At 46.4% G+C, this 15,589-nt stretch overlaps 1 protein-coding gene across 2 annotated transcripts in view; it reads right to left on the bottom strand.

The window, feature by feature from the left end:
• Positions 1-15,589, bottom strand: part of KIF26B (kinesin family member 26B) — a 507,916-nt gene that overhangs the window by 153,592 nt on the left and 338,735 nt on the right. Inside the window, exon 1 of one of the 2 annotated variants that reach the window (XM_047754532.1) lies at positions 9,499-9,904. The exons of the other annotated variant lie outside the window; for it this stretch is intronic. Within the exon in view, the coding sequence (XP_047610488.1) occupies positions 9,499-9,518 (20 nt within the window). The 5' untranslated portion in view covers positions 9,519-9,904. Of the gene's footprint in view, positions 1-9,498; positions 9,905-15,589 lie in introns of those variants that run through there. 2 annotated transcript variants of the gene reach the window in all.

Raw genomic sequence — 15,589 nt, 5'->3', positions numbered from 1 at the left:
CCGTGTGATTCAATAGATGCTTCAGCAAATATTGATTTAGCATTAAGGACTTGAGGATGTCAGCATTCCCTCAAGAGGCAGAAAGGAGAAACAGTCCAGAGCATAGTCTGTGGAGCCAAGTTGTCTGGGGTCAAATCTTCTTTCTGACACTCAGAGCCCTGCGAGTGTCGCGTTCCTTAACCTTCCTGGACCACAGCTTCCTCTGCTGTAAAACAGGATGCAAGAGTGGCCACCTCATGGGGTTGTTGTGAGATTCAGATGAATATATATTCTTAGAACATATGTCTTAGGGACAGTTCCTGGCCCACAGTAAATGCTCAGTAAATGTTTGCTTGTGACAATTATTGTTATAATAAAATATTAATACGAAAGCTGCATTGTAAATGTTTCTTTTTTAGAGATTCTTTCCCATAAGCATCTTAAAATATAAACCATAAGAAGCAAGGCAAAAGAGATGCCCCGGTTTTAAGCCCAGCTACATATGGAGTCAACTTGGAACACGGTCCACCAGGGCTTATCGATATTGCAATGGACTCTACGGTATTGAATCTGATGTGTGTGATTCCTCGGCATCTTGAATGGGAGATTTGGTTGTGCTGTTGGCTGGGAAGCCTTATTTATAGCTAAGAAAGGTCAGAAGAGATGATGATATAAATCAATAAATTGAGGTTCTCTATAACCTTAAATCCAATGTCAGGGAAGTCTCCATCCATGCATTTGCTTTGGCCTGAAAACCACTAGCTGAGTATATATTCTCATATCAACCATGCGTCTGCAGCTTTTATGTGCTGGAGACAATAACTTACTTGGCAGTTGCTCCTCATGCCAGAATGACCAGGAGAGGAAAACCAATTTTCACCCTCATCAAGACACATTAGGCAGTGTCCTGGGGCACTTAGAAAAATGAATATACATGCAAAACCAAAATGTGTTAAGCAAAGTAACAGATTTGTTTAAATTGGCCCACAATTTAAATTGGGTCTAGACAGTATGTTACTGCACTGGAAATAAGTTATCTCTGCTGTCTAAAGGCTGAAAGAATCTGGCTGCCATGTCTTTCACATCAGCCAGGTATCTGCCCGTGCGGTCTCTGATCAAGATGAGCAATAGACCAAAAGTGGGACCTGCCATTCTGCTTCTAAATTGGCTGTGATTACTGTGTCTTCCTCACTAAACACTCCATAAAGTCAGGGGCCATGTCTGTCTTTCCTACAGTTGTGTTCCCAACATTGCCTAGTTCATAGTGAGCTTAGGTGGATATATAGATGGATGAATGGATGGGTGGATGGATGGATAAATGGATGGATGGATGGATGGATGGATGGATGGATGGATGGATGGATGAATGGATGGATGGATGGATGAATGGATGGGTGGATGGATGGATGGATGAATGGATGGGTGGATGGACGGATGGATGGATGGATGGATGGATAAATGGATGAATGGACGGGTGGATGGATGGATAAATGGATGGATGGATGGATGGATGGATGGATGGGTGGATGGATGGATAAATGGATGGATGGATGAACAAATGGACAGATGGATGGAAGGTTGAAAAGATGTACAGAGCTGACACAGAATCAATAACAATGAAGAAAAAAGTCTGAGTCCCTGTCTTTCTGACAGGGGCAGCCCTCGTTCCCACATGCTCCCCCGAAGAAGAGTTTGGAAGCATCAGTCTAGATGCCAGTGGTTTATATTTAAGGATTCCTCTAGCCCAGACGTTCCACAAAGCTATGCGCTGGAACATATTCTGACATATATAAGCTTCTAAGTATCTTCCAAAACAGGCCTGTCAGGTTCTATTAACAAGTTCTTCAACATCTGTGGGAAAGGTGATTGTTTTTATTTTTAGGGCAGCTGCAATAAGATTCTATTTATTGCTTTTTAAAGAGTTTGGCAGAGCCTAACCTGAGAATTCCCAGATTCATCAGCAGCTCTGCTTCTCTGACTCTACACCCACACCCTCACCCATCCTACAGTGTTCCATAAAGAAAGACACTTGGTCAGAGACGACACTTAATATCGCCAGCGCTCATGTAAGTTTCATGTGGACCAGGGATTTGGTTTCTTTCATCTCTTGCCCAAAATGGTGCCTGATACACAGCAAGTACTCAATAAACACTTGTAGAATGAGCTTATGAATAAACAGACTGTGGGGGGGGGAGGTTAAGTTTTGCCGGCTTTTAAATGATGATAATCCATAGACTATTTGGTAGGGTGGGATTTTGCAGGCTATTACATGCATAAGACTCATATAACTATTGTGTTCATGATGAGTTTGTGTCCAGCATTTGCTGTCGTGAGCCTTTGGGGGAGGGATGTTTTTGACGCTGCCTGTTGAAGCAAATATCCTCACTGGGTCTTCCATGAGTTAAAGGTTGCTGCTGTCTGTTTTATAAGGTTAATTCCCAAAGCCGTTTGATTATAGATGATTCTTTGGTCCACTTCTGACCTTTAGAAACCATTTGCTACCAGACCAGCAGGGGAGGCCTCTCTTTCTTTCCTCCAGAGGGGGCTCCCAGTCCACATTTTCTTGGCCTAATCCCTGGGGTACTTCTGATGAGCCATGCCTTTAGATACGGCTCACATTTATTGTTAACTAACTATGAATCTGATTAAAAATAAATAGATGCTTGTCACAATCATATTTTCAAGGTCATTAAATCAATAACGTTCTTGTACTGGAGCTATATGTGCTTGTTAGTCTGTCAACAAATGGCGATTTGACAATAGGATTTTAATCCTGCTCTGCCTTTCCCGCAGAATAAAAACTTGCTGAAGTCAAACACTCAATCTCACCTGCTTTCCCTTTATTGGAGGCTCAAAACTTCTTAACTAAAACAAATGTGACTAAGTCGGAGTTAATAGAGCAAATTCTCCATTTCAGGACATTTCCCTCGAAAGTAATTTTCCATCTTCTGCACTTTCATCACGCTCGCTCTCACTGTATTTTAAAAATAACTTCCCGTTTATATTCTTTGCACTCATGTCTTCCCTCCTCACAAAGCTGTAAGCTCCTGGAGGGCCCAGCCTGGTATCTTACCCAAATATTTATCCTCCGTGTTGCAAGGATGTTATGAACATTTGTGAATGAATTCATGGGACTTCCCATTGTGGCTCAGTGGAAACGAACCCGGCTAGCATCCATGAGGACACAGGTTTGATCCCTGGCCTCGCTCAGTGGGTTAAGGATCCAGCAATGCCGTGAGCTGTGATGTAGGTCACAGACGTGGCTGGGCTCTGGCATTGCGGTGGCTGTGGTGCAGGCTGGCAGCTGTGGCTCTGCTTCAACCCCTAGCCTGGAAACTTCCATATGCTGCAGGGATGGCCCTTAAAAACTAAAAAATAAATCAAAAATTAAAAAAATTAGATATACATATGGGAAACTGTTGATAACATCACAGAGATGGAAATTTGGACAGATCTAGTCACTGCTGCCAAAAGTAAAATGCTGGCCATGCTTTTTTTTCATATTCCCATTTATATATGTTCATGCAACTCTTTTCCTATCCCAAGTGCCACATTGCAAAATTTTTACCCACACTTAGTAACCCAAATACCCAGAGAGAAAGTCGGGGGCGGGGGGCGGCGATAAGACAGCAGATCTTTAAAGAGCCGTCAGTGCAGGTCTGCCTCCGCACGCTCCACGCGCCAGCTTTTAGTCCTCAGCATCCAGGGACAGTCTGGCAACTGGAACTCTGAGTTCAGCTGACGAGAATGTGCACATGACAGTTTGGGCTGTCAGAGAGCTTATTACCTAAGTGAGGAGCTTACATATTTATGAGCTGCCATCTCAGATTTGTGGCTTTGCAGGGTTCCTCCATTTCCCTTTAGATGGGCCAGGCGGGCCTTGCAGCCTCATCACTTCGCCCCCCATGTCCACCCCCACACCAGGATTTGGCAGGGAGCTCATTTGAGGAGACATCGAAGGTCCGGGGAAAGTAAGAAATGAGCCTACGCGGCTCTGGAGAGGTGAAGAATAGACCCACAGGGAACTCGGTCTCACAGCCAAGGCAGCGGCGGTGGGGCTGTTCCCTACACATCTGTAGAGGTCCGTATGTGTGTGTGTGTGTGTGTGTGTCCCTGCATGTGTAAAGGCACGCTCACAGAATGGCCCTGTGTCACCTCTTGGCCATCTTATGGCTCTGCATCAGGACTGGCCATCGAGAATGACTGTTCCTATGAAATGCGCTTTCTTTGCTTCCTGAAAAATACATTTTCTGAAGGAAAAACAAACCGGATGCCACAGAATGGCTGTTTCGTCATAGACCAGAGTTCAAGCACGACCCCCAGCAAGAGGGCTGGTGAAACGCAGCCAGGACCCACCTAAGAGGCTGGAATCCAAACTCGGGCTTGTCAGACCCCAAAGCACCTGCTGTTCCCTTGCCTGCGCTGCCTCCACGATGAGGCCAAGGAAGGAGGTGCGGTGGACTTTCGGGGCCTGAGACCCCTTCCCTTCCTCCTCCTCTGTCGCTCTGAGAACCCCCTTCCCTCCCCTGTCCTCCCGGGGGGAAAAGGGGGACCAGTCATCACTCACTCACATGCTGGAGAAGGAAGGCCCCTCCCGAGGCTTTCAGAGTCTTATTTCTCATTTGCTGCTCCCAGTTTCTTTCTTTCTTTTCTCTCTCTCTCTCTCTTTTTTTTTTTTTTTGCTTTTTTGGGCCACACCTGTGGCCTATGGAAGTTCCCAGGCTAGGGTCTGAATCGGAGCCACGTCTGTGACCTACACCACAGCTCACGGCAATGCAGAATGCTGAACCCACTGAGCGAGGCCAGGAATCGAACCCGAGTCCTCATGGATGCGAGTTGGGTTCATTCCTGCGAAGCCACAGTGGGAACTCCTCGTTGCTCCCGGTTTCAAACACCAGAGCCTCTGGCCCACGAAAGCTTGTCCCACTTCCACGACAAAGAGGGGATCCTCACTCCAAAGACAGCACACAAAACAGAACGCCGTCGTCTTTCACTACAACTGGTGAATCCTGGCATCTGAGAAACCAGCTGAAAAGACTGGTATGAAGGTACACTGCGCTTCCTACAGTCTTAAACCCGAAGCACGAACGTACTTAAAACCAAAGGCCCTCTCTCCTCATCCGCGCCTTCCACGTGCATCCTTTCACTTTCCTCTTCGCTCACCACCTACTCAATCTTCTTTCATTCATGCATCCATTTCACAGGTGGTCACTGAGCAGGGTCCTGGTCCTGACACCAAACGTCCACCTTTGGACAGAGGTGTCCTCCCCCGGTGATGACAGGACAGCAAGGGAGGCCGGGGACGTGAAGCCTTGGGGGTGGGGGTGCCAGAGAACGGCAGAGGTGGTGGGGGGCCCTGACTCAGCCCAGGCGATCAGGGTCGCCCTCGTGGAAGGAGACAAGAAAGGGATTAGCCAAGAGCAAGCAGAAGAAGTGCCAGGCATGGACGGAGGCGTGGCGAGCCACCGAGTCACCTGCTTAGGGACAGGGGCTGGAGCACGGGGAAGGGGTGAGGACTTTCTCAAGGCCACACGGCGATTACCGCCAGCGCTGGGACTAAACATCCACGGCTTGACTCCTCCTCCAGGTCCCTACTGAGTCATTCCCTCCGTCTGCCCCAGGATCTCTGTTGCCCAGGATGTGGGTCCTTCATGGAAAGTGTCTGACCCACAGGCGCGCTGCTAAAGGAGAGCACAGGACGGCGTCTTCCCAAGGACAGGACCAGGCGCCATCCTAAGCGCCACCTACTATCACTGAATTTTTGCAAAACCTGATGAGATGGGCTGCGCATGCGCGTTAGTGGTGCAAAGCTGAGAGGGGCTGCCAAGCGTTGAACTGTGCAAGGTAACTGTGGGCTCTGCCACTTTTTTTTTTTTTTTTTGGTCTCTGTTAGAGCCACACCCATGGCATATGGAAGTTCCCAGATTAGGGGTTAAATCAGAGCCACAACTGCCAGCCTACACCACAGCCACAGCCACAGCCACGCCAGATCCCAGCTGTGTCCGCAACCTCCACTGCAGCTCGAGGCTGGATCCTTCACCCACTGAGAGAGGCCAGGGATCAAACTCGCATCCTCATGGATACAAGTCAGGGTCTTAACCCACTGAGCCACAACGGGAACTCTGCATTTAGATGCAATTGAACAGCAGTCTCCCGTAGACTCCTAGAGGAAGGAAGCAAGAGAAAGCTTCCGGACAGAAGGCAGGTCCTTCCTCTTCCCAAGAAAGGGTGCAGAGCCATTTTTTCACCCAGAAGCTTTCTTCTCCAAATTTACCGAGGACACCTTTCTCCCTGGCGGTCTCGCCAAGGGAAGAGCGGGGTAGAAGAAATTAAGGAGGGGTCCGCTGTGTCAACAGGCCACAGCTCTGCAGCACAACACACTGGGGACATGGGCTCTCCCTGTGGTACAGGTGAGTGGGGAGGAGCTTGGGGTGAGAAGGAGAGTGACAGACATAAAGCAAAAGTCTACCCTGCAGACAGAGGGCACACACGAGACGCGGGGGGACTGGTCTGATAAGGAAAGTGGGGAGGACCCCGCTGGAAGCTCTTTTCCTTGGCGACAGATCTGAAGACCCGACTTGGTTTTAGAACCTGCCTTAAGCTCCTGCCTTGTCGGTCAGAAGCAGCGGGCAGGGAAAAGGGCGATCTGAGCGCCCGCTGTCAGAGAAAGGGGCCGCTGAGCCGAGTGGAGGGACGGGCACCTCGAGCCAAGCTTTTCAGCAGGACCTCTGGCCAAGGTGAAGGCTTCATTCCATCTGTAAGGTTATCGATCAGTTCAAGCCTATCTTAACCATCTGGCTTTATCAACTAAGACCTTCAGGGCACTTAACAGAACTTGGCTTGAAACTCCCCAGAGACAACCGACCTCCTTTCCCTTTTTCTCTCTTCTTCCTCTCACCTTGACGCCAGCATCTTTTTTAATTGCTCAGCAGTTTTACAGATGCCAATCAGCCGCCTCTCGCAAAGACCGCTTGCAGGTGCCAGTGCTGCCAGCCCGCTTGCTCACTCACCACAGAAAAGCACTCTCCACCCTCCACGAAAACCCTGCCCCGGGCAGGGGATCGCTGTGTCTGCAGAGGACACACGTGAGATTTCTGGGGGCTTTGGCACTGTTCCCAGGGGGGGACACTTCCGAGGCGTGGAGAGCCTGGGCTGGGCAGAGAGGAGGAAGGTGGGGTGAGGGGCACAGGGAAGGGAGCTGCTGGCTCTGCGCGAGCAGAAACTCAAAGATGTGTCTTACTGGTTTTCCTTCCTTCCTCTTGCCTTTCCTTTCCTTTCTTGCTTTTTAGAGCCATACCTGCAGCATATGGAGGTTCCCAAGCTAGGGGTTGAATCGGGGCTGCAGCTACTGGCCTATGCCACAGCCACAGCAATGTGGGATCCAAGCTGCGTCTGTGATCTACACCACAGCTCACGGCAATGCTGGATCCTTAACCCACTGGGCGAGGCCAGGGATCGAACCCACATCTTCATGAGTACTAGTCAGGTTCATAACGGCTGAGCCACAGTGGAAACTCGAGCCTTTCTCTTCTGTTTCTGGAGAAATCTACCTCCTTTGCTCAAAGTCTAAAAGCAGCAGGAAGGAATTATCTCCAGGAACCCAGGAATGCTACGATCAGTATCTGCTTTAACAGGAGACCAAAACCAAGAATGGGAACTGGAATGTGGGTAAGAGAATTATTCCATTTCTGGTCGGACTTTGTTTTGAAGTGATTTTTTCTCTTCCCTGCCTGTTTTGCTTTAGGTTTTTCACTCCCCCTCCCCGTCCCCCCCCCCCCCAAACCTCTTCCAGATGCGTGAGTCTGACAGAATCCATATACACAAGAAACCAAAACAAAACAGCACAAGATTGAAAGCATTTCCCGTGAATCAACCAGTTCATGGGCAGAGGCACTCACGTGACCCTGCCAACATGTGTTTTCTGTCTAGGATTTCCCTTGATAACAAAGGACATATTTGCAAAGGCGTGGCCCTGGGTATATTTGGCCAGCGGGAATCGGAGAAGGGTTTGGGGATTGAGTTTGGTTTTGAGGCTGGTCCCCTCAGGTGCTCGGGGGTACAGCCTTTTGAGGTTGTTAAATGCCAATCAATAAAGTTAGGAACACTTTGGGTCAGGTTTGCAAGATATGATCTCATTCAATGGCTCACAGAACTGATTTAATATTCAGGAATCAACTGAGCTCATTCAATTCCCAATTTGGCAGCCCTGTGTGCTGTATTACAGTACTCTCTCTGTCCGGAGCTGGGCAGGGCGTGCTAAAGGGAACCTTTAGAAGGGTCTTTCATGAGGGTCCAAGACTCAGAGAGCAGGTTGGGGGCTGGGAGACAGGCTGGGGGATGGGCGAGTAGGAGGGGAAACAGCCCCGCCTGGGGTATGCATGTGATGAGAGCAAGGCAAAAAAAAAAAAAAAAAAAATCCCTCAGAAAAGCTCTTCACGGTGTCCTCGCTAGAAATCCTGCTTCCAAACCGAAGCAAGTTTGAAGAAACCAGACGTAGCTGTAATTACACGACTGCATAGACTCTAAAAGAAAAAGTTGCACGGGTGCGTTAAAAAACATCTGCCATCTGTTTGGATGTTCTTACCTAAGTGAGTTATGATCGTAAATGTTTCCTTTAAAGGATTTTTCTTTTTTTTTTGAATCGAGAAAGTTGAAGTTACTCTCTCGATACAAAATTAGCCTCGTTTCACATTTCGAAGAAAAAGCGCATCATATTCTGTGATTTCCATGCCTACTCTTTTAGAGAACTCTTCCTTTCCCCTGTGAAACGAACTGATTTTGGTCTTCAGGTGACCTGTCTCCCCACCCCCCAACCCCCACCCCAGCCCCCTGTGCAAGTAGTGGAAATTAAGTGCTTAAATCAAGCCCTAGCACAGAAAAATGGAACCACGCCTGACTGGCATCACCTGGCGTGACTAGCTTGCACATCACCAGGGCTGTACTACCCTTGGGTGACCCGACATTCTGTTCTAGGATGGGGGGGGGTGTTCTGTCTCCAGAGAGGCTGAAATGGAGGGTAAATATAGTCAACATTGAACATTGGGGAGGGGTGAGGAATCCATCTCTTCATTAGAAAGAACCTGTTCTGAAAGCCATGGGCTAACTTCATTTTTATGATCCGGTGACGAGAGCTCATTTCAGTTCTGTCTCTGATTCTAAAAAGGAGCCCACGTCAAATTTTTTAGCACGTCTGAGTAAGTCTGATTATAGCAATGAGTGTCAGTTCAAAACCCGGGTTCACGTATCTCCCGTTTTAGCCACATCTCTCCAGGGAGGTTTGTAGATTCTCTGTCTGTAGTTTGTGTGTTTCATCTGACACAGCTAATGCATTCTGCAAGTCAGCTGCGCAAGGAGAAAGCTCACGCAATCTGGACCCTCCTAACTTCTCCATACTTTACACATTCTATTTTCACTTTTCTCGAAAGGAAATTCACTGAAAAAAAGTTAAATAAATAAATTTAAAAAAGAGCCACTAAGACAGACCATCTAACTACAGGAACATACATAACTGTTACTTACGCCGCCTTCCAATCCATCATCACTGATAAATCATGGCTAAATAATCAAGCGCAGAATCCATTTCTTCAAATCAGTTAATAAAGAGCTTCTCTCAAATGTCTCTTGCAGGTCTGGGGCCATCTCAGGAGGAAGTGAGAGAGTGCGAAGGTGAAAGAGAAAAGGCTGGAAAATTCTCAAATCCATGGGGGTCTGGGAATTCTCAGAGCAGACCCTGGTGAAACATTCCTGTGATTCCAGCCTTTGGCTCAACCAGGATCCCGGCCTCCCTGCGCATCCAGCCACCTTCCTGCTCCAGCTCAACCCCTGCTCCAACATTGCATTTCCCTCCAAGAACCCTGCATTGATGGAAGAGGAACTCCCGGGATCCTGCCAATCGGTGCAGGCTAGCACGCTCCTCGGGGGAAGCTGCACCAGTTTCTCTCTTGTCTGCTATCTGAGAGAGAGAGAGAGAGAGAGAGAGAGAGAGAGAGAGGGAGGGAGGGAGGGAGGGAGGGAAGAGCAGAGGCAGGGAGGGAGGGAGAGAGAGAAAAAAGAGAGCAGCTTTACGAAAAGAGAGCAGCAGAGACAGAAACACTTGCTAGAGCTCCTGTTAACCCAGAGTAGCTTAGGAATTTTCTGAGCACAGCAGCTGCAAAACAGACGATCAAAATCAAGTGTTTCGAATCTTTAATTATACATCCATATACACATTTGGTGCAGACAAAGCCGAAAGAACCAAGATTCTGGGTCTGTGTAACTCTGCAAATAAACACTTGTAGACAAACAGATGCAGGCATACGTCCCCACGAGAATTGGATCTACGTGCATACATGGCAGTGACAATGTCGAGTTGCACAGGTTACGTGTCTTAAAGCTACTCAAATGCTCTCGGTGATGGAAATGCACATCAGACAACAGCATCCCTGGCCTCTGATGCCACCCCGGATCATACCTTCCCCAGCTTTTAAGGGTGGGTCCCTGGTTCTTTTTTCCTGCCCACCCCCCCAAAGGAAGACGGAGCAAGGCGAGGCAGGGGTTTTTGGTGTGACTGTCAACTTTGTCTGCCACGCTCCTTTGTTTGGGATGCTCCGAAGACAGAGCCTGGCACAGACGATGCCCAGGGGAGGGAGTGGTGTGGAGCAGGGATGAGAGACACCAAGTGGGCTCTGCAGATGGCACCGGGATGGCTGGAGGTAGGTGAGGATGAAGAAGCAACAGCAAGAGAGGAGCTGAAGCAGGCGGCTGAAGCAGGCGCCTGAAGGTGGACAGCACGAGACCAGCTCCAACCACTTCCTGAAAGTTCTCTACAACCCTGCCACCTCCGTGCAAGGAATTCCTTCACCACGTTTCTCCAAGTGGCATTAGAAAGATCTGGTGCTCAATGCAGGTCCTGGGACCCTACCCTGAAGATTCCGATCGAGACGGCAGGGACCAGAATCTGCATGTCCACAAGCCCCACCGCAGAGTCTGAGGCAGGCTGGGCTTCCTCAAGATCCGGGGCTTCATCAGCACTGAGTGAGTTGATGAGTGAAGAAGAAATGGAACGAAATAAGAAGAGATCCGAATGGGACACCTGTGAGAACGCCAACACCGATGGAGAATGGGGGACAAAACTGAACTGCAAAGGAGCAGCCGGAGTGGCCAGGGGGGAACCAGGAGAGAGTGGTGTCACAGAAACAAAAAGAGTTACAGGAAGGAATGACCTGCTGCTTTTCAGACATGCCCTGAGACCACTCGCGCCGTTGCCCAGAATTCCCTTCATCCCCAGAAAACCATCATTTCTGCTTCCACCCAGTCCAAAGTCTCATCCTCTTAGAAGCCTCTCTGTCTCTCCCAGGTATAGGTAGTGGTCCCAGTCACATTCTGTTGGTCTTTCTTATTTATTTATTATTATTATTTTTTCTGCCTTTTCTAGGGCCATTCCCATGGCATATGGAGGTTCCCAGGCTAGGGGTCGAATCAGAGCTGTAGCCACTGGCCTACGCCAGAGCCACAGCAACGCAGGACCCGAGCCGCGTCTGTGACCCACACCACAGCTCACGGCAATGCCGGATCCTTAACCCACGGAGCAAGGCTGGGGATCGAACCCACAACCTCATGGTTCCTAGTCAGATTCATTAACCACTGAGCCACGATGGGAACTCCTGTTTGTCTTTCTCATTGCAAGTACCTTTATGCATTGTAAATACTTAGCGACCTGCTCTTTCTTCCCTAGTGAGTTGTTTTATGCAAACCAATGATCTCTCAATCCTTGTTTTACTTGTATCCAATTGGATGCAATAACAACCTCCCCAAGTTTTGGGTACAAAGTAGGCACCAATAAATGTGCATTACTACAAAGTAGGCTAAATACAATATAAGAATATTTCTTAACTGGGCGTGGTTGTTACATAGATGTTTGCTCTACTGAGCATTTATTTACATGTCCTGTATTATTTTGTATGCATGATACACTTAACAATAAAGAAAAAAGTTTAAGTCATAACATCTGGGAGTTGATCTAAAAAATTAGGACTTAGTGAAGAATAAAGAGAAAAAAATGCAAGTGCGAACCTAAAAAGGAGGTTAATAGGGCAAACTGTACAGAAAGCACGAGAGTGAGGTGAACCCAGGGGGATGTGTGATACTGTGGAGGTGGTTTTTGATAAACTGATGTTTATGGGGGTTCAGAAAGGTGTTGCATGTGCAATCAATGTTGGCAAAGAGATATCCTTACAGAGATGGGCCACATGAAGTGGGAGCAGAGCTTGTACTAACTCTCCTGAGAGAACCACTTGAATTGGCAAAGAACAAAATCTTCCATTTACTTGGCTTAAAATATTTGGAGGAATTATAAATTAAAAGTTAGGAATTACACTAAAAGTTGAATGGATGGATGGATGGATGGCATGCTAAGGAAAAGGGCCTGAAACAACTCAATCTAAGGGGCATTTTCAATGCTTTTAAAATAGTTTTAAAGTTTTTAAAGTGTTTCATTTGGAATCAAGACCCCATGTACAACAGAGGAATCGTAGCTCAAAAAAGTGAAATTGCTTGTTCTTGGTCCATAGCTAAAAACTTCCAGAACAAAATCCAGAATTCAGTTTAAGCCCCAACAGGTGAAAATGGTCATTAAACTTGGTGAAACAGAGATAGAAAGAAAAAACATCTTAAGGGTCCATCTTGAAACACAAAGGAGAAGCTATGTTAAGGACTGGTCTGTTTGCCAAAACATTTGTTCAGCAAGCATCACACTCAACCTGATGGAGTTAGGACTCTCTAACCAGAAGTTTGAGGTGGCCTGGCAGATGGCTGGAAAAGCCGCCACCACTGCCTGCCTCGCCACTCTCTCTTGTGTTCATCAGTGGTCATGGGTACTGGACATGGAGATGTGCTTTCTAGATCTTTCTTCAAGGGAGGGTTTGGTGCCCCACTTGTGGGCAGTCCGCCTCCAGCTGTCAGCTCTTTTAGGATTTGCCTTAGCTACAGAAAGCCACTTTGCCAGAGAGCCTGGCCTTCGCAGGATGGCCCACATTCAATGACTGATGGAGGGTCAAGCTCCCCGCCCCCCGTTAAGTCCAGTCTGGTCACTATGACGACGGCCAGTGATGCTCAGAGCATCCCTGTGGGGTTGACAGAGGCACTGTTGGGCCTGCTTGACAGTTTGACATTTTCCTCTCTACAATCCTGCTGTCTGCCTCCTCATTTCTACGGGTTTCACCTCTAAAAAACATCCTACATGGCCAAGTCCATCTCTGCATTGGCTTCTAGAGACCTCAACCTGCAGGGCTGTGGGGTGAAGCGGTGGTACCCTTGCGCTCTGCTTGAGTTTTACTACCAGCAGTCTACACACACACACACACACTCACACACACACACACACCTCTAAGGACGTCGAAGCACCAAGTCAGTGACAGCTGATTCCTCCTCCCTCCCCCAAATTATCTCCAGGTCTCAGTTTCCTCATCTAGAGGAAATCAGAGGCTGTAGAGCCCTGGGGCCTCCTGGGTGGTTCCAGCAAGTCAGGGCCCCCCACAACCAGCGTAGCTCTGCTCTGTTTTATTTTGTCTTTGTAGGGCCGCACCTAAAAAGACAAAGGAGGTTCCCAGGCTAGGAGTCGAATAGGAGCTTCAATGGCCAGCCTACACCACAGCTGCAGCCACAGCGATATGGGATCTGAGCCATGTCTGTGACCTATGCCATAGCTCACAGCAAAGATGGATCTTTCACCCACTGAGCAAGGCCCAGGATGGAAACTGCATCCTCATCGACACTAGTCAGGTTCATTACTGCTGAGCTACAAGGGGAACGCCTCTGCTCTGTTTTATATGTTACAGATTTCATTGAAAATTACCACTTCAGGAAGCTCCCCTTGTGGCTCAGCAGGTTAAGGACCTGACGTAGTCTCCGTGAGGATGTGGGTTTGATCCCTAGCCTCGCTCAGGGGGTTCAGGATCCGGTGTTGCTGTAGACTGTGATGTAGGGATCCTGTGTCACTGTGGCTGTGGCAAAGGCCTCGGCAGCAGCTCTGATTCCACCCCTAGCCTGGGAACTTGCATATGCCAGGGTGCGGCTATCACATAAATAAATAAATAAATAAATAAATAAATAAATAAATAAATAAAACTGGGGCTTTACAGGGCAACATTTTTGTGAAAAATGCTGGCTTGCATGACCCCATAGACACCTCCCATCTGTAGCATTCTAGGATGCTCCAGCTGTCCTCTGAGGACATCAGAAAAGGAGAATAACAATATGATACCTAAGGCCATCCTCTGATTTGAAAAAACAAATCAACGCACACATAAAGACAAGATTAAGAGATAGACGCCTCTAAGGCTAAATTCTAGTTTATCGGACAGATAAGGAATATACATGATGATGGAAATCAGAGTTTCCTGGAGGATTTAGACAATTTATTAGTTTGGGGGGCTATCAGAAGGATTTAAGATGAGAAAGTGAAGGAAAGAGTTTTCAGTTAAGTGAACCAGATTCCCTGGTCTCCTTCTGAGCCCCAAACTCGGTATGTCGTATATATGACTAAGCTTATCTTGGGGGACACAAGAAATTACACCCCACTGTTTCTGCAGGAGGGCCGAGAGAGTGGTTTCCATATTTCCTCTTGTAAGAAAATACTATTCCAATGAAAATGATGGAAGAGAAAAGAAGTCCAAGCTGCTAAAACTCATGACACTTTTTATATAAGAATGTGTATAGTCACATGCAAAGAAGAAGGTTTAATGGTTATCCTATTGTTATAAGTAATGAAAAAAAAAAACTCTAAAAAAGAGTAATTCCAAAATTACCTGTGTATTTCCCTGTGGGAAATAACAAACATATGAAAATCCTTAATCATTCAAAGACTCAGATTAAAACGAAGCACGGACAGACGTTCTGCTAATGGAACACAGAGATGGTTAAAAAGTAATTTGTGTTCCTTGATGCGCTGTGCCACCAAATCCACATATTTTATGAATGTTTATATTTGGTAATTATTTTGAAGATCCGTGTGATTTGGAAAAGAAAGATTGACGTCGGAATAAGAGGACATGATAATATGTACTGAGAGTTGTACACGGAGTCTGCTATACAATCCTCTCCATCTTCAAACTCAATTGTCCACAAGTACGGATCCCAAGTCACGAACAAGAAAACCCTCCCTCTCACTATTTGGAAAGCCAGGCATACGGGAGCCTAGAATAATGTATTAAAAAAATATTAAATTATATAATACATACTTAATATATTAAATTACACATGAAATAATAATATATACATTAATAATATAATACATAGCATAAAAATATATAAAATAGTATATATTATAAAATAGTGTATTAAATATGTATTAAATATGTAATATATTATATGTAATATATAATATGTAATATATTATAACATAGTACATTAAATATGCATTGAATATATAAAACATATGGTTTTATATATTAAAATTAACATTTATATTTGTGTAATTTATTTTATAAATTATATTTTATATTTTAAATATAAATTATTTAATTTTATGAATTATACTTTATATTTTATATAAATGTAATATAATATAAACTATAGAATATGTATTTAATGTACATTAAATTATATATAAATATATATACTATATATTATATAT

Source organism: Phacochoerus africanus, chromosome 12 (genome assembly GCF_016906955.1).
Source record: "Phacochoerus africanus isolate WHEZ1 chromosome 12, ROS_Pafr_v1, whole genome shotgun sequence".
Lineage (NCBI taxonomy): Eukaryota > Metazoa > Chordata > Mammalia > Artiodactyla > Suidae > Phacochoerus > Phacochoerus africanus.
This window is presented reverse-complemented; position numbering and strand designations above follow the sequence as displayed.